Source organism: Oncorhynchus kisutch, linkage group LG30, assembly GCF_002021735.2.
Source record: "Oncorhynchus kisutch isolate 150728-3 linkage group LG30, Okis_V2, whole genome shotgun sequence".
Taxonomy (NCBI): domain Eukaryota; kingdom Metazoa; phylum Chordata; class Actinopteri; order Salmoniformes; family Salmonidae; genus Oncorhynchus; species Oncorhynchus kisutch.
Genome location: NC_034203.2, coordinates 43,852,721 through 43,872,720, shown reverse-complemented (window position 1 = coordinate 43,872,720; position 20,000 = coordinate 43,852,721). Strand labels below are relative to the sequence as shown.

The 20,000-nt window shown below is 45.4% G+C and overlaps 1 protein-coding gene across 1 annotated transcript in view; it reads right to left on the bottom strand.

Moving 5' to 3' along the window:
* Nucleotides 1-20,000, bottom strand: part of LOC109881550 (collagen alpha-1(XI) chain-like) — a 203,276-nt gene that overhangs the window by 40,028 nt on the left and 143,248 nt on the right. The window contains 9 exon segments of the mRNA XM_031809883.1: nucleotides 8,962-9,015; nucleotides 11,852-11,941; nucleotides 13,215-13,322; nucleotides 13,550-13,657; nucleotides 14,137-14,190; nucleotides 14,719-14,763; nucleotides 15,558-15,611; nucleotides 15,727-15,771; nucleotides 17,357-17,410. Coding sequence (XP_031665743.1) covers nucleotides 8,962-9,015; nucleotides 11,852-11,941; nucleotides 13,215-13,322; nucleotides 13,550-13,657; nucleotides 14,137-14,190; nucleotides 14,719-14,763; nucleotides 15,558-15,611; nucleotides 15,727-15,771; nucleotides 17,357-17,410 — 612 coding nt within the window.

The window sequence follows — 20,000 nt, the reverse complement described above, 5'->3', positions numbered from 1 at the left end:
GAGCCACTACAGTAGTGATTCATTTAGTAGACTCTCTTATCCAGAGCCACTACAGTAGTGATTCATTTAGTAGACTCTCTTATCCAGATCCACTTATAGTAGTGAGTCATTTAGCAGACTCTCTTATCCAGAGCCACTACAGTAGTGAGTCATTTAGCAGACTCTCTTATCCAGATCCACTTACAGTAGTGAGTCATTTAGCAGACTCTCTTATCCAGAGCCACTACAGTAGTGATTCATTTAGTAGACTCTCTTATCCAGAACCACTTACAGTAGTGAGTCATTTAGCAGACTCTCTTATCCAGAGCCACTACAGTAGTGATTCATTTAGTAGACTCTCTTATCCAGATCCACTTATAGTAGTGATTCATTTAGTAGACTCTCTTATCCAGAGCCACTACAGTAGTGATTAATTTAGTAGACTCTCTTATCCAGATCCACTTATAGTAGTGATTAAATTAGTAGACTCTCTTATCCAGATCCACTTATAGTAGTGATTAATTTAGCAGACTCTCTTATCCAGATCCACTACAGTAGTGATTCATTTAGCAGACTCTCTTATCCAGAGCCACTACAGTAGTGAGTCATTTAGCAGACTCTATTATCCAGATCCACTACAGTAGTGAGTCATTTAGTAGACTCTCTTATCCAGATCCACTACAGTAGTGATTCATTTTGCAGACTCTCTTACTCAGATCGAGCTTCAATGCCATACAACACTCCTTCCGTGGCCTCCAACTGCTCTTAAACGCTAGTAAAACCAAATGCATGCTTTTCAACCGTTCACTGCCTGCACCCGCACGCCTGACTAGCATCACCACCCTGCATGGTTCCGACCTAGAATATGTGGACATCTATAAGTACCTAGGTGTCTGGCTAGACTGTAAACTCTCCTTCCAGACTCATATCAAACATCTCCAATCTAAAATCAAATCTAGAGTCGGCTTTCTATTCCGCAACAAAGCCTCCTTCACTCACGCCGCCAAACTTACCCTAGTAAAACTGACTATCCTACCGATCCTCGACTTCGGCGATGTCATCTACAAAATAGCTTCCAACACTCTACTCAGCAAACTGGATGCAGTTTATCACAGTGCCATCCATTTTGTTACTAAAGCACCTTATACCACCCACCACTTCGACCTGTATTCTCTAGTCGGCTGGCCCTCGCTACATATTCGTCGCCAGACCCACTGGCTCCAGGTCATCTACAAGTCCATGCTAGGTAAAGCTCCGCCTTATCTCAGTTCACTGGTCACGATGGCAACACCCACCCGTAGCACGCACTCCAGCAGGTGTATCTCACTGATCATCCCTAAAGCCAACACTTCATTTGGACGCCTTTTGTTCCAGTTCTCTGCTGCCTGTGACTGGAACGAATTGCAAAAATCGCTGAAGTTGGAGACTTTTATCTCCCTCACCAACTTCAAACATCTGCTATCTGAGCAGCTAACCGATCGCTGCAGCTGTACATAGTCTATCGGTAAATAGCCACCCATTATTACCTACCTCATCCCCATACTGTTTTTATTTATTTACTTTTCTGCTCTTTTGCACACCAATATCTCTACCTGTACATGACCATCTGATCATTCTTCACTCCAGTGTTAATCTGCAAAATTGTAATTATTCGCCTACCTCCTCATGCCTTTTGCACACAATGTATATAGACTCCCCTTTTATTTCTACTGTGTTATTGACTTGTTAATTGTTTATTCCATGTGTAACTCTGTGTTGTCTGCTCACACTGCTATGCTTTATCTTGGCCAGGTCGCAGTTGTAAATGAGAACTTGTTCTCAACTAGCCTACCTGGTTAAATAAAGGTGTTCTCAACTAGCCTACCTGGTTAAATAAAGGTGTTCTCAACTAGCCTACCTGGTTAAATAAAGGTGTTCTCAACTAGCCTACCTGGTTAAATAAAGGTGTTCTCAACTAGCCTACCTGGTGAAATAAAGGTGTTCTCAACTAGCCTACCTGGTGAAATAAAGGTGAAATAAATAAATAAATAAAAAATCCACTACAGTAGTGAGTCATTTAGCTGACTCTCTTATCCAGAGCCACTTACAGTAGTGAGTCATTTATCAGACTCTCTTATCCAGAGCCACTTACAGTAGTGAGTCATTTAGCTGACTCTCTTATCCAGAGCCACTTACAGTAGTGAGTCATTTATCAGACTCTCTTATCCAGAGCCACTTACAGTAGTGAGTCCTTTAGTAGACTCTCTTATCCAGAGTCACTTACAGTAGTGAGTCATTTAGCAGACTCTCTTATCCAGAGCCACTTACAGTAGTGAGTCATTTAGCAGACTCTCTTATCCAGAGCCACTTACAGTAGTGAGTCATTTAGCAGACTCTCTTATCCAGAGCCACTACAGTAGTGAATCATTTAGCAGACTCTCTTATCCAGAGCGACTACAGTAGTGATTCATTTAGCAGACTCTCTTATCCAGATCCATTACAGTAGTGAGTCATTTAGCAGACTCTCTTATCCAGATCCACTACAGTAGTGAGTCATTTAGCAGACTCTCTTATCCAGATCCACTACAGTAGTGATTCATTTAGAAGACTCTCTTATCCAGATCCACTTACAGTAGTGATTCATTTAGCTGACTCTCTTATCCAGAACCACTTACAGTAGTGATTCATTTAGCTGACTCTCTTATCCAGATCCACTACAGTAGTGATTCATTTAGCAGACTCTCTTATCCAGAGCGACTACAGTAGTGATTCATTTAGCAGACTCTCTTATCCAGATCCACTACAGTAGTGAGTCATTTAGCAGACTCTCTTATCCAGATCCACTACAGTAGTGAGTCATTTAGCAGACTCTCTTATCCAGATCCACTACAGTAGTGATTCATTTAGCAGACTCTCTTATCCAGAGCCACTACAGTAGTGAATCATTTAGCAGACTCTCTTATCCAGAACCACTTACAGTAGTGATTCATTTAGCTGACTCTCTTATCCAGATCCACTACAGTAGTGATTCATTTAGCAGACTCTCTTATCCAGATCCACTTACAGTAGTGATTCATTTAGCTGACTCTCTTATCCAGATCCACTTACAGTAGTGATTCATTTAGCTGACTCTCTTATCCAGATCCACTTACAGTAGTGATTCATTTAGCTGACTCTCTTATCCAGATCCACTTACAGTAGTGATTCATTTAGCTGACTCTCTTATCTAGAGTTAGTGAATTCATCAATAGAAGGTGGGAAAACCACATACAGTATCACAGTCATAGTAAGTACATTTTCCCTCAATACAGTAGCTTAGGGATCCCTCAACTATATTCAGCTGCGGGACAATTTTCTTCTTGAGCGGATGGTCGGGGGGCCTGAACATAATTACAAATAATTGTGAATTGACGGCAAGAAGCCCAAACAGATATAATGTTCGCCAAAACAGAATCATTTCAAACCTTTCTTACATTCTTACGTCAGAACGGCCCATAGGTCAGGACCAGTTAACCCACTGTTCCTAGACCAGTTAACCCACTGTTCCACTGTTCCTAGACCAGTTAACCCACTGTTCCACTGTTCCTAGACCAGTTAACCCACTGTTCCTAGACCAGTTAACCCACTGTTCCACTGTTCCTAGACCAGTTAACCCACTGTTCCTAGACCAGTTAACCCACTGTTCCTAGACCAGTTAACCCACTGTTCCTAGACCAGTTAACCCACTGTTCCTAGACCAGTTAACCCCACTGTTCCTAGACCAGTTAACCCCACTGTTCCTAGACCAGTTAACCCACTGTTCCTAGACCAGTTAACCCACTGTTCCACTGTTCCTAGACCAGTTAACCCACTGTTCCACTGTTCCTAGACCAGTTAACCCACTGTTCCTAGACCAGTTAACCCACTGTTCCACTGTTCCTAGACCAGTTAACCCACTGTTCCTAGACCAGTTAACCCACTGTTCCACTGTTCCTAGACCAGTTAACCCACTGTTCCACTGTTCCTAGACCAGTTAACCCACTGTTCCACTGTTCCTAGACCAGTTAACCCACTGTTCCTAGACCAGTTAACCCACTGTTCCTAGACCAGTTAACCCCACTGTTCCTAGACCAGTTAACCCCACTGTTCCTAGACCAGTTAACCCACTGTTCCTAGACCAGTTAACCCACTGTTCCTAGACCAGTTAACCCCACTGTTCCTAGACCAGTTAACCCACTGTTCCTAGACCAGTTAACCCACTGTTCCTAGACCAGTTAACCCACTGTTCCTAGACCAGTTAACCCACTGTTCCTAGACCAGTTAACCCACTGTTCCTAGACCAGTTAACCCCACTGTTCCTAGACCAGTTAACCCCACTGTTCCTAGACCAGTTAACCCACTGTTCCACTGTTCCTAGACCAGTTAACCCACTGTTCCACTGTTCCACTGTTCCTAGAACAGTTAACCCACTGTTCCTAGACCAGTTAACCCACTGTTCCTAGACCAGTTAACACACTGTTCCTAGACCAGTTAACCCACTGTTCCTAGACCAGTTAACCCCACTGTTCCTAGACCAGTTAACCCCACTGTTCCTAGACCAGTTAACCCACTGTTCCACTGTTCCTAGACCAGTTAACCCACTGTTCCTAGAACAGTTAACCCACTGTTCCACTGTTCCTAGAACAGTTAACCCACTGTTCCTAGACCAGTTAACCCACTGTTCCACTGTTCCTAGACCAGTTAACCCACTGTTCCTAGACCAGTTAACCCACTGTTCCTAGACCAGTTAACCCACTGTTCCTAGACCAGTTAACCCACTGTTCCTAGACCAGTTAACCCACTGTTCCTAGACCAGTTAACCCACTGTTCCTAGACCAGTTAACCCGCTGTTCCTAGACCAGTTAACCCACTGTTCCTAGACCAGTTAACCCACTGTTCCTAGACCAGTTAACCCACTGTTCCTAGACCAGTTAACCCACTGTTCCTAGACCAGTTAACCCACTGTTCCTAGACCAGTTAACCCACTGTTCCTAGACCAGTTAACCCCACTGTTCCTAGACCAGTTAACCCCACTGTTCCTAGACCAGTTAACCCACTGTTCCACTGTTCCTAGACCAGTTAACCCACTGTTCCACTGTTCCACTGTTCCTAGAACAGTTAACCCACTGTTCCTAGACCAGTTAACCCACTGTTCCACTGTTCCTAGACCAGTTAACCCACTGTTCCTAGACCAGTTAACCCACTGTTCCTAGACCAGTTAACCCACTGTTCCTAGGCCGTCGTTGAAAATAAGAATTTGTTCTTAACTGACTTGCCTAGTAAAATAAAGGTAAAAAATAAAAAATAAAAAAATTGTACGTGAACATATGTCTCTCATATTTTGCGTGGGAATACCTGGGAACAGATTTCTTAAATACAAATCACTTGGAGATGATTTCCTGGTGTTTTTCCAGTTTTTTATTTCCAACAATATATATTTTTTAAATATATATTTTTGAAAGCTTGCGTGCCAAATAAAACCACCCTTGGGCCAAATTCGGCCTGTGGGCCACCAGAACCCTGCAGTAGCTATCAGCATAGTCAGTGTTTAGGAATATTAGTTATTTAGTAGGAATAGCTACTACAGTATATTACCTAGAACGGAGTAATGTATTGGGCATGTATTCTAAGTAGTATGTTAGTGTGGCCACTCAGGGTTAACAGAGAGACCTCAGGGCTGTATTCACACTGGCCACTCAGACAGGGTTAACAGAGAGACCTCAGGGCTGTATTCACACAGGCCACTCAGACAGGGTCAACAGAGAGACCTCAGGGCTGTATTCACACTGGCCACTCAGACAGGGTTAACAGAGAGACCTCAGGGCTGTATTCACACAGGCCACTCAGACAGGGTCAACAGAGAGACCTCAGGGCTGTATTCACACTGGCCACTCAGACAGGGTCAACAGAGAGACCTCAGGGCTGTATTCACACTGGCCACTCAGACAGGGTCAACAGAGAGACCTCAGGGCTGTATTCACACTGGCCACTCAGACAGGGTTAACAGAGAGACCTCAGGGCTGTATTCACACTGGCCAGTCAGGGTCAACAGAGAGACCTCAGGGCTGTATTCACACAGGCCACTCAGACAGGGTCAACAGAGAGACCTCAGGGCTGTATTCACACTGGCCACTCAGACAGGGTCAACAGAGAGACCTCAGGGCTGTATTCACACTGGCCACTCAGACAGGGTTAACAGAGAGACCTCAGGGCTGTATTCACACTGGCCACTCAGACAGGGTCAACAGAGAGACCTCAGGGCTGTATTCACACTGGCCACTCAGACAGGGTTAACAGAGAGACCTCAGGGCTGTATTCACACTGGCCACTCAGACAGGGTCAACAGAGAGACCTCAGGGCTGTATTCACACTGGCCACTCAGGGTCAACAGAGAGACCTCAGGGCTGTATTCACACAGGCCACTCAGACAGGGTCAACAGAGAGACCTCAGGGCTGTATTCACACTGGCCACTCAGACAGGGTCAACAGAGAGACCTCAGGGCTGTATTCACACTGGCCACTCAGACAGGGTTAACAGAGAGACCTCAGGGCTGTATTCACACTGGCCACTCAGACAGGGTCAACAGAGAGACCTCAGGGCTGTATTCACACTGGCCACTCAGACAGGGTCAACAGAGAGACCTCAGGGCTGTATTCACACTGGCCACTCAGACAGGGTTAACAGAGAGACCTCAGGGCTGTATTCACACTGGCCACTCAGACAGGGTTAACAGAGAGACCTCAGGGCTGTATTCACACTGGCCACTCAGACAGGGTTAACAGAGAGACCTCTGACAGGAAAGACTCCGTGCTGGGTAATGGCTGGAAGCTGTTGAAAAGACTGTTTTCTTTATCGCCATGATGTCAGAGAAACTCCCCTTCAAATAAATTGTATGACTCTGAAAAGTTTCCTACGCAAACACACACACGCAAACATTCTGTACACACACACACACAAAATGTACACACACAGACATACATACACTGTACACACACACACGTTGATTCAGGGACACATCTGAGCAGCCACCTGCTACCCTGAGGGCCAGTCTGTTTCATGGCAGAGATCTCCTCTGACACACACACACACACACAAACTCTCTGACTAAACTGAACTCTGACCCCTGGCAAGAAATTGATGAAAGAAAATATCAAATGACTGCTGTGTGTGTGTGTGTGTGTGTGTGTGTGTGTGTGTGTGTATGTATGTGTGTGTGTGTGTGTGTGTGTGTGTGTGTGTGTGTGTGTGTGTGTGTGTGTGTGTGTGTGTGTGTGTTTGTGTGTGTGTGTGTGTGTGTGTGTGTGTGTGTGTGTGTGTGTGTGTGTGTTTGCGTAGGAAACTTTTCAGAGTCATACAATTTCTTTGAAGGGGAGTTTCTCTGACATCAAGCCGATAAAGAAAACAGTCTTTTCAACGGCTTCCAGCCATTACCCAGCACGGAGTCTTTCCTGTCAGACAGAATCTTCCACCATTTAGAACCACCAGAATCAGAACCCTTTCCTTTGTTCAGAACCTCCATTATGTATGCCGTCCATTCTCACGTTGGAACTCTAGAACATGAGAATGCTTCCAATGACACGGAACACTCTCATTTGTTGTCAAACCCTCCTGGTTCCATTATGCATGCTGTGCATCTCCTCTCCTCTCCTCTCCTCTCCTCTCCTCTCCTCTCCTCTCCTCTCCTCTCCTCTCCTCTCCTCTCCTCTCCTCTCCTCTCATTCTCTTCTCTCTTCTCCTCTGGCCTAATCTACCATCTCTCTAACAGTGGTCTGTCGCTTTTAACCAATTATAGAGAGACAGTGTTTATCGCTCTGACTAAATGTCAGACAGTTCAAAGCCGCCTGTCTGTCATGCATACCTCTAAGAGATTCAATTCCCTCCAACTGTAGGAGATTTAACATTCTCACATTCACATTCCCATCATGCATCTTTGGGGAGTCGCTGTGGTAGAGCAGACATCATTGAGGGCTCAAAGAGAAACCAGCCCACTCAGTTACGGAGAAGTTTGTATCCTGCTGCTTCTAGCTGACACACACAAACTAGTGCACCATACAAGAGAGTGAAGTTAGGCAGTGAAATAACAAAACACCCCAACATCCAATCTTGATAAAACACATTAAAACAGATTTCCAAACACGGTGTTCAGTATCATTGAATAGGGAGTAAAATGAACGAAATAACAAGCTACCAGGCTATAATCAGACCTCATTATGGACCAACCACCTGCTCTGCGTACCAGACTACCTTGGCTATAATCAGACCTCATTATGGACCAACCACCTGCTCTGCCTACCAGGCTATAATCAGACCTCATTATGGACCAACCACCTGCCCTGCCTACCAGGCTGTAATCAGACCTCATTATGGACCAACCACCTGCTCTGCCTACCAGACTACCAGGCTATAATCAGACCTCATTATGGACCAACCACCTGCTCTGCCTACCAGACTACCAGGCTATAATCAGACCTCATTATGGACCAACCACCTGCTCTGCCTACCAGACTACCAGGCTATAATCAGACCTCATTATGGACCAATCACTTGCTCTGTCTACCAGACTACCCGGCTATAATCAGACCTCATTATGGACCAACCACCTGCTCTGCCTACCAGACTACCAGGCTATAATCAGACCTCATTATGGACCAACCACCTGTCCTGCCTACCAGGCTATAATCCGAACCCATTATGGACCATCCACCTGCTCTGCCTACCAGGCTACCAGGCTATAATCAGACCTCATTATGGACTAACCACCTGCTCTGCCTACCAGGCTATAATCACACCTCATTATGGACCAATCACCTGCTCTGCCTACCAGACTACCAGGCTATAATCAGACCTCATTATGGACCAACCACCTGTCCTGCCTACCAGGCTATAAACAGACCTCATTACCATGTGTTGCTCAGAGTCTCTAAAATAATTTTCTCAATACGGTGGTGGGAGTGACGGGATAACCATGGTAACGCAATACTTACGATGGGGCCTTGGGCACCCTGTGGTCCTTCGCCTCCCTTCAAACCAGCTGGACCCTGGATGGAGAGAACAAGAGAAAAGAGAGAGGAGAGGAGGGTTAGACTGTGTGTGTACATATCTGTGTGTATGAAAGAGAGAGTGTGGCTGAGTAGGTGTGTGTGTGTGTGTGTTTGTGTGTGTGAGAGAGAGATAGAAAGAGAACGAGAGAGAGAGAGAGTATGTGTGAGCAAGGACATCGAGGCCCGCCAAAACCATCCACTATTAGATAAAACACAGTCGTAACTCCGGGTCCCAGCCACATGGTCGTAACTCCTAATCCCAGCCACATGGTCGTAACTCCTGGTCCCAGCCACACGGTCGTAACTCCTAGTCCCAGCCACACGGTCGTAACTCCTGGTCCCAGCCACACGGTCGTAACTCCTGGTCCCAGCCACACGGTCGTAACTCCGGGTCCCAGCCACACGGTCGTAACTCCGGGTCCCAGCCACACGGTCGTAACTCCGGGTCCCAGCCACACGGTCATAACTCCGGGTCCCAGCCACACGGTCGTAACTCCGGGTCCCAACCACACTGTCGTAACTCCTGGTCCCAGCCACACTGTCGAAACTCCTAGTCCCAGCCACACTGTCGTAACTCCTGGTCCCAGCCACACTGTCGAAACTCCTAGTCCCAGCCACACGGTCGTAGTCCCAGCCACACGGTCGTAACTCCGGGTCCCAGCCACACGGTCGTAACTCCTGGTCCCAGCCACATGGTCGTAACTCCTGGTCCCAGCCACACTGTCGAAACTCCTAGTCCCAGCCATACGGTCGTAGTCCCAGCCACACGGTCGTAACTCCGGGTCCCAGCCACACGGTCGTAACTCCTAGTCCCAGCCACACGGTCGTAACTCCTGGTCCCAGCCACACTGTCGTAACTCCTGGTCCCAGCCACATGGTCGTAACTCCTGGTTCCAACCACACGGTCGTAACTCCTGGTCCCAGCCACACGGTCGTAACTCCTGGTCCCAGCCACACTGTCGAAACTCCTAGTCCCAGCCACACGGTCGTAGTCCCAGCCACACGGTCGTAACTCCGGGTCCCAGCCACATGGTCGTAACTCCTGGTCCCAGCCACATGGTCGTAACTCCTGGTCCCAGCCACACTGTCGAAACTCCTAGTCCCAGCCATACGGTCGTAGTCCCAGCCACACGGTCGTAACTCCGGGTCCCAGCCACACGGTCGTAACTCCTGGTCCCAGCCACACGGTCGTAACTCCTGGTCCCAGCCACACGGTCGTAACTCCTGGTTCCAGCCACATGGTCGTAACTCCTAGCCGTCATGGTGGTGTCACCAGCAGTACTAGTGGTAGAGGTACCATCTGATTCGTGCTGCTGCTGGCCAGAGGCTGGCAAGGCTTTTGGCTTTTGGTCTAATTGGCCATTTACATTTACACACTGAGCCTCAGCCAAGACAGACAGAGCCAGAGGGCGGTGGAGCGTGTGTGTGTGTGTGTGTGTGTGTGTGTGTGTGTGTGTGTGGGTGTGTATGTGTGTGTGTGTGTGGGTGTGTGTGTGTGTGTGTGTGTGAGTGTAGTTGTGTGTGTGTAGTTGTGTGTATGTGTGTGCTCTCATCTCTCCCCTGCCACGGTCTACCACTGTGTATTAGAACCCTGGAAGTACCACAACAGCACTGAAAGTTATTTATTGACCCATAAATCGCTCGTGTGGCTCTCACTAAAAGACCGGGAGGAGAGGAGTATGAGCGTGTGTGTGTGTGTGTGTGTGTGTGTGAGTGTGTGTGTGTGTGTGTGTGTGTGTGTGTGTGTGTGTTCAGCCTAGGTAATAGGTCTCTCCGACCCTGTCTATTAAAGGATCAAGTATGGATGCAACATGTGTGACTACACAAATATGTTGCATACTGCATATTGAGAGAACGTGTCTATCAACTCTGATTGTTTAAATATGGCAAACCTATTAGTAAGTCCATTAGAACTATTATCCTCTAACCCAGAGATGACCTTAACAGCTGGTATATATCTAGGGAGGTACCAGTACCACGATCAGCTGGTATATATCTAGGGAGGTACTAGTACCACAATCAGCTGGTATATATCTAGGGAGGTACCAGTACCACGATCAGCTGGTATATATCTAGGGAGGTACCAGTACCACGATCAGCTGGTATATATCTAGGGAGGTACCAGTACCACGATCAGCTGGTATATATCTAGGGAGGTACCAGTACCACGATCAGCTGGTATATATCTAGGGAGGTACCAGTACCACGATCAGCTGGTATATATCTAGGGAGGTTCCAGTACCACAATCAGCTGGTATATATCTAGGGAGGTACCAGTACCACGATCAGCTGGTATATATCTAGGGAGGTACCAGTACCACAAACAGCTGGTAGTAATATGGGACCTGATACCAGTCTCTATATACTGTATATGTCCTGATAACAGTCTCTATATACAGTAAATGTGTTGATAACAGTCTCTATATACAGTATATGTCCTGATAACAGTCTCTATATACAGTAAATGTCCTGATAACAGTCTCTATATACAGTATATGTCCTGATAACAGTCTCTATACAGTATATGTCCTGATAACAGTCTCTATATACAGTAAATGTCCTGATAACAGTCTCTATATACAGTATATGTCCTGATAACAGTCTCTATACAGTATATGTCCTGATAACAGTCTCTATATACAGTAAATGTCCTGATAACAGTCTCTATATACAGTATATGTCCTGATAACAGTCTCTATACAGTATATGTCCTGATAACAGTCTCTATATAAAGTATATGTGTTGATAACAGTCTCTATATAAAGTATATGTGTTGATAACGTGGTGTTTCCATGGAGATTGCTGTGTAGATGCAAGGGGAACAGTTCCTTACATTAGCCCCAGGAAGACCTCTCTGTCCAGCGAAGCCCCTGAGCCCGGCTGGGCCAACCTTCCCAGACGTACCCATTGGACCTGGGTCACCCTGGAGGAGAGAGAGAGGAAGACTACATGAGATAGGGTATATCATGACAGACATAGCCTGTCTATCTCTGTTCTATTCCTGGACCACCCCAGTCTATTCCTGGACCACCCCAGTCTATATCTGTTCTATTCCTGGACCACCCCAGTCTATTCCTGAACCACCCCAGTCTATTCCTGGACCACCCCAGTCTATCTCTGTTCTATTCCTGGACCATAATGGTGTTTGTTATTCACTGGTTGCCCTTTTCTTGTGGCAACAGGTCACACATGTTGCTGCTGTAATGGCACACTGTGGTATTTCACCCAGTAGATATTGGAGTTAACCAAAATTAGGTTTGTTTTTAGAATTATATTTGTGTCTGTGTAATCTGAGGGAAATATGTCTCTCTAATATGGTCATACATTGGGCAGGAGGTTAGGAAGTGCAGCTCAGTTTCCACCTCATTTTGTGGGCAGTGAGCACATAGCCTGTTTTCTCCTGAGCGCTAGGTCTATCTACGGCGGCCTTTCTCAATAGCAAGGCTATGCTCACTGAGTCTGTACATAGTCAAAGCTTTCCTTAAGTTTGGGTCAGTCACAGTGGTCAGTTATTCCGCCACTGTGTACTCTCTGTTTAGGGCCAAATAGCATTCTAGATTGCTCTGTTTTTTGTTCATTCTTTCCAATGTGTCAAGTAATTCTCTTTTCTATTCTCATGATTTGGTTGGGTCTAATTGTGTTGCTGTCCTGGGGCTCTGTGGGGTGTGTTTGTGTTTGTGAACTGAGCCCCAGGACCAGCTTGCTTAAGGGACTCTTCTCCAGGTTGATCTCTCTGTAGGTGATGGCTTTGTTATGGAAGGTTTGGGAATCACTTCCTTTTTAGGTGGTTGTAGAATTGAACATGTCATTTCTCTCTTACTCTGCACTCAGAACATCCTAAGATTCTGTTTCACCTACTCCACCTACTCCACCTACTCCATATTGGCAATCTGAATGTCAAATCTAATCGTCATCATCTTCAATGAGCATATTTTAAAAGAGCATCTTGGAAAATAACCTGTTGCTATTTTCATGAAATCTATTCTCAAGATTTTGGGAAATTAGCGTACATTGTTAGATATGTGCCATTGGGTTTTCCATGACAAGAGTAAGTGTTGTTGTTCATTGTTCCTATTCTGGCATTTCAATAGACAAAGCCCAGTTGTGATTGTGTTTTCAACCCCACCCCCCCATTTTCTTCATAAAATGCTCTGGCCGGGTGAGACCATTGTCGAGTCATAGGGGAGTTTGTTTACCTTTCCTCCTTCTTTCCCAGCAGCTCCAGGTAAACCTTGCTCTCCGGGGGGTCCAGGGGAACCAGGGTGTCCTCTCTCTCCGATGCCGCCGGTCTCTCCCGTTGGTCCCTGTCAGACAGACACAACACCAGATTTACATACTGTGTCGCATGTTTATGCTTATTAAATGACAGTAACCTAGTAATTCAAAGGTTTTCAAGTAAATGTTTCACATCATTTAGTGTGTGAATGATTACAGGTTAATTTCCCTAGTGTCCTAATAAACATGTTTAGTGTGTAGTGTGTATTGTGTAGTGCATAGTATATAGTGTGTAGTGTGTAGTGTGTGGGCCTACCTGAGGTCCTACAACCCCTCCAGGCCCAGGTGGGCCAGTCTTTCCCTGGAAACCTGTCTCTCCTCTCTGCCCAGGGTGACCAGGCATTCCGTCTTTACCAGGGGGCCCCTGAGGGAGATGAGATGGACAGGTTAAGTTAATAGGTACCACATTGCTGAAGTAGAATGACACTGTAATACATACTGTAGTACCATCAGCTATTTTAAAGGAGAGGTAAGGGCCCATAGGTCCTGGAAAGGGTACATAGGTTAGGGCCCTTAGGTTCTGGGAAGGGTACATAGGTTAGGGCCCTTAGGTTCTGGGAAGGGTACATAGGTTAGGGCCCTTAGGTTCTGGGGAGGGTACATAGGTTAGGGCCCTTAGGTTCTGGGAAGGGTACATAGGTTAGGGCCCTTAGGTTCTGGGAAGGGTACATAGGTTAGGGACCTTAGGTTCTGGGAAGGGTACATAGGTTAGGGCCCTTAGGTTCTGGGAAGGGTACATAGGTTATGGCCCTTAGGTTCTGGGAAGGGTACTTAGGTTAGGGCCCTTAGGTCCTGAGAAGGGTACTTAGGTTAGGGCCCTTAGGTCCTGGGAAGGGTACTTACGTTTGGGCCCTTAGGTCCTGGGAAGCCGACTGGCCCCTGGGGTCCTTGAGGTCCCTGTGATAAAAGAAGAAAAAATGAACATTCTTAATCCTCAACCTCCTCCCAATGGCCTATTAAACTAAAACCAGACTTTATCCTCAACCTCCTCCCAATGGCCTCCAAACTAAAACCATCCTTTATCCTCACACCTCCTCCCAATGGCCTCCGAATTAAAATCATCCTTTATCCTCAACCTCCTCCCAATGGCCTCCAAACTAAAACCATCCTTTATCCTCAACCTCCTCCCAATGGCCTCCAAACTAAAACCATCCTTTATCCTCAACCTCCTCCCAATGGCCTCCAAACTAAAACCATCCGTTATCCTCAACCTCCTCCCAATGGCCTCCAAACTAAAACCATCCGTTATCCTCAACCTCCTCCCAATGGCCTCCAAACTAAAACCATCCTTTATCCTTACACCTCCTCCCAATGGCCTCCAAACTAAAACCAATCTTAATCCTCAACCTCCTCCCAATGGCCTCCAACTAAAACATCTCTGCAGATTATTTGCAATAGAACAGAATACATATATTTAGTACTCACTCTCTCTCCTGGTCCACCGGGAGGTCCGTCGTTGCCTGATGTTCCCTGTGGAGCAGACAAACACAGTCAGATATAGGCTGGAGAGATGGGTTAGAATCTTCGGCATTGTCCTTGACTGCTTCAGGTCATATCTTTGTGGCAGATGTTCCTCAGCGAGCACGGGTGGTTCTGTATCACCCCAAACACTTTTTTTTCTTCACTATTGGGCTCAGTTCTGGGGCCCATCCCCCCCTGTATATCCTTCCTCTTGGTGACATCATCCACAATCATAGCATTCCGTTTCGCTGCTATGCGGATGACACACAGCTCTATGTACAAATCAGAACCAGTGACCAAGCTAGCGTAGCTAGAGATGACCATTCCAGAGTCTAGGTTGAAAACTAAAGGAGACCGGGCATTTTCCATTAGAGCCACTAGACTGTGGAATGGTCTGCCAGAGATCAGGCTTGCAGACCCAGTGCCTCTTTTTAAATCCCTGCTGATGATATACTTTTAGAAAGATGGTTTTTAATGTAAGATGTTAAATATCTCTCTTTTTATTTCTCCTTCTTATTGTTTTTCTTTCTTTGTTAGTACATTTATTTAATTGTATTATTTTATGATGTGATTCACTTCCTTATTAGTATTGAAAAGCGCTACACAAATAAAGTTATTATTATTATTATTATTATTATTATAATATTGTAAAGTAGGCCCGGGTCAAATCATGTTAAAAACTTTCAAACATCTGCGCTGCACTTGATGTAATTTGCCATGTATTCATAGAACCAAATGTGGCTAGAAGATGTTTCTGGATGGGTCATCGTCCTGGTTAGGTGACACTTATCTTCTAAACTGACCTTAGCACCTGGTTTTCCAGTTGGTCCTCTGGCACCTCTTCCACCACGGGGACCCTAGATTACAGGAACACAGAGATGACCAATCATCGTCATAGCAACTCAGAGATGGTGTTGTGTTAGAAGAGAGAGAATAGACTGCGGACCGACTGATGAGTTTCCAGGTTCTTACCGTTGGGCCACGTTGTCCTCTGGGTCCAGATTTACCAGCGATACCCTGAAAAACAACCACACAAACATCTTTATTCGTGAGACCTGGGGGGGGGGGGGGGGGGGGGGGGGGTCTCAAACAAACAATCAAACTGGATATAAGAGAAATAGAAAGGATCCATTGACTATATATATTGACTGATAAACATGAGGTAAACAGTAATTACAGATGAATCTATACACACAAATTTAAGATCATTCAAACACACTATAGCTCCCTCAGACAGACAGACTGCTCTGTGGACGAACGAGATAAAACAATCTGCAACATCTTTTAGAGAAATAAATCTGAAAATTGACATAGACCCACATAACCCAGAGTTACTTAGAGTTGACAGCGTGACCTGCCTGTCAGCTCTGGCATATCGGCTCCTGATGTGTCTAGGGTTAATGTCCCAAATGGCACTCTATTCCCTATTTAGTGCACTAGGTCCCCATAGATCCCTGGTGTAAAGTAGTGCACTAAATAGGGAACAAGGTACCATTTGGGATGTAGACTAAGTGTCTGTCTACTTCTCACTCCTCACCTGTCTGTTTGAGAGGAAATTAGCCTCTTTTACCAATTCCCTCTCCCCCTTCTTACCCCCCCCCTTCTTCTCCCCTCTCCTCCTCTCTCCCTCCCTCCTCTCATCCTCTCTTCACTGGACTCCTGCTGGGCAGTGCTAGACTTCGATGTTCCACTCCACTTCCCCTACTATTGAGTTGTACTGACTTGATTATTTACTTTGGCAGTAGTTCTTGAATTGACTTGTTCTACTTTACTTTGGCAGTAGTTCTTCTTGAATCTACTTGTCCTACTTTACTTTGGCAGTAGTTCTTCTTGACGCTACTTGTCCTACTTTACTTTGGCAGTAGTTCTTCTTGACGCTACTTGTCGTACTTTACTTTGGCAGTAGTTCTTCTTGAATCTACTTGTCCTACTTTACTTTGGCAGTAGTTCTTCTTGACGCTACTTGTCCTACTTTACTTTGGCAGTAGTTCTTCTTGACGCTACTTGTCGTACTTTACTTTGGCAGTAGTCCTTCTTGAATCTACTTGTCCTACTTTACTTTGGCAGTAGTTCTTCTTGACGCTACTTGTCCTACTTTACTTTGGCAGTAGTTCTTCTTGACGCTACTGGTCCTAATTTACTTTGGCAACAGGTCTTCTTGATTCTACCTGTGGTACTTTACTTTGGCAGTAGTTCTTCTTGAATCTACTTGTCGTACTTTACTTTGGCAGTAGTCCTTCTTGAATCTACTTGTCCTACTTTACTTTGGCAGTAGTCCTTCTTAATCCTACTTGGAGGTTAAGGAATGTAGTTCCACAAGAGTATTTCAGACTGGTGTCATAGAGGTGTCCTGGATAAATTCCAAATCTGGTCCTCAAACCATCACGGTCACCTAATAATCCCCAGTTTGCAATTGGCTCATTCATCCCCCTCCTCTCCCCTGTAACTATTCCCCAGGTCAAATGAGAACGTGCTGACTGAGAACGTCAACTTACCTGGTAAAATAACGGATCAATAAATACATAAAAGAGGGTGAAGAGACATGTTACGAGACATGTTAAGAGACATGTTAAGAGACATGGAATGATCTAAAGAGCCTCACCCTTCCTCCTTTCTCTCCGTTGGAGCCAAGGAATCCAGGGAAGCCACTGGAGCCCTGTGAACGAAGAGGTGGTTAGAGAACAGAAGGAACTATACAGGGATAGTTAGAGAGATGAAGAAGAGAAATGGATAGAGAGAAGAAGAAGAGAGAGGAATGGAGAGAGGTGGATAGAGAACAGAAGGAACTATACAGGAATAGATAGAGAGATGAAGAAGAGAGATGGATAGAGAGATGAAGAAGAGAAATGGATAGAGAGATGGATAGAGAGATGAAGAAGAGAGATGGATAGAGAGATGAAGAAGAGAGATGGATAGAGAGATGGATAGAGAGATGAAGAAGAGAGATGGATAAGAGAGATGAAGAAGAGAGATGAAGAAGAGAGATGGATAGAGAGATGAAGAAGAGAGATGATAGAGAGATGGATAGAGAGATGGATCGAGAGATGAAGAAGAGAGATGGATAGAGAGATGAAGAAGAGAGATGGATAGAGAGATGAAGAAGAGAGATGGATAGAGAGATGAAGAAGAGAGATGAAGAAGAGAGATGAAGAAGAGAGATGGATAGAGAGATGGATAGAGAGATGGATAGAGAGATGAAGAAGAGAAATGGATAGAGAGATGAAGAAGAGAGATGAAGAAGAGAGATGGATAGAGAGATGAAGAAGAGAGATGAAGAAGAGAGATGGATAGAGAGATGGATAGAGAGATGGATAGAGAGATGGATAGAGAGATGGAGAAGAGAGATGGATAGAGAGATGAAGAAGAGAGATGAGAGATGGATAGAGAGATGGATAGAGAGAGATGAAGAAGAAAGATGAAGAAGAGAGATGATGGATAGAGAGATGGATAGAGAGATGGATAGAGAGATGAAGAAGAGAGATGAAGAAGAGAGATGATGGATAGAGAGATGGATAGAGAGATGGATAGAGAGATGAAGAAGAGAGATGAAGAAGAGAGATGAAGAAGAGAGATGGATAGAGAGAGGAAGAAGAGAGACAGACAGAGAGAGGAAGAGCGGACAGGAATAGATGCTACATTTCAAGTGACCTCTGTCCAATCTAATCAAGCCTCACACAGAATAGAAAGGGACACAGGGCTGAAAGACTCTCGCTGAAAAAGCTAAGAGGCGCTAGCTTGTTAGCACACAGTTAGAAACGAAGACATATGAGAGAAAGATGAGGTTGATCCTGTTTGATACACATCAGCTGTTTAGCTGTTGCCACATTGACGGCCATCACAATACCAGTCCAATAAACGACCCGGCACAGTGCTCCCTTTGGCATGATAATTACCATGTTGACTAAAGAATGAAACCCATAGGAGTTTACCAATGTGGTTTCCCTTCAAGTAGCATTCAAAATACAGATACATTAAGAAAATAGTTATACCCTGACCACTACATTATTCAACCATTGCACTAACACTGCTCGTGCGAGCCAACCAGCATCCGCGACCATTGCACTAACACTGCTCGTGCGAGCCAACCAGCATCCGCGTTGCCAAGGACTAAAATAGAAGTCAGTTCTATTTGTGAAGCAGATCAAGTTGCAAGTCCTGCCTCTCCCACCTCCTCATTGGTTCATAGAAGCAGGTACCCACGTGACATCTCCTCATTGGTTATACCCACGTGGGTGACTGAAAGACGAACGAGGTCGGTGGCGGTAATGCACCTAATTTATGACAGTTGCCAATCGCAATATAAAGCCCAGAGAAGAAAAAGCCTGGAAGGAGGAGAGATGAAACGATTTGGTTTACTGTTTTATGTGTGGATTAATTGTCGGAGTAGAGGACCTTGTGCATTTCAGGTGAAATAATAACTCAATGTTTATATCCCAGGGCAAATTAGCTAGCAAGTGCAAGCTAGCTAAATAGGACAAAATTAGCTAGCAACAGCAAGCTAGCTAAATAGGACAAGTTAGCTAGCAACAGCAAGCTAGCTAAATAGGACAAATTAGCTAGCAACTGCAAGCTAGCTAAATAGGACAAATTAGCTAGCAACTGCAAGCTAGCTAAATAGGACAAATTAGCTAGCAACTGCAAGCTAGCTAAATAGGACAAGTTAGCTAGCAACAGCAAGCTAGCGAACTAAATTGCCATACATGTTTAATGCTTTTCGACCTGTCCCCAAATTAATATAATTAGTTCAGAGTTTGTTAAGATATTTTAACCTGCGTGTCGTGATCGCGTTTGGTGTGGGGGGACAAAATACATTTATACACCCGGTTTGGGTTCCGTGTTATAGGTGATGTGCTTCATAGCACATAGACATGCTCTCTCATACAGTGAATACATCTGTCTACCTGTGTATGTGTGTGTCACGAATCCCGCTGAAGATGATGCCTCTTGCTGTTCGGGCGGCGCTCGGCAGTCGTCGTCGCCGGCCTACTAGCTGCCATCGATTCCCTTTCCTTTTGTTTCTGTTAGTTGGGTCTAATTGGTTACACCTGTTTTGAGTTGAGTTTTGTTTGTAGGCTATTTAAGGGCACTAGGCCCACTGGTTATTGTGCGGGCTTGTTCTCTGTTTTATTGGTGTTGGTTGATTATTGTGATCTCTATTTTTCCGGACAGTTTTAGTCCTGTTTTTTGGATGGGTTGTTTCATGCGCCCTTGTGTTTTGCATGTTCGTTTTTCCTCTGTCATTGGAA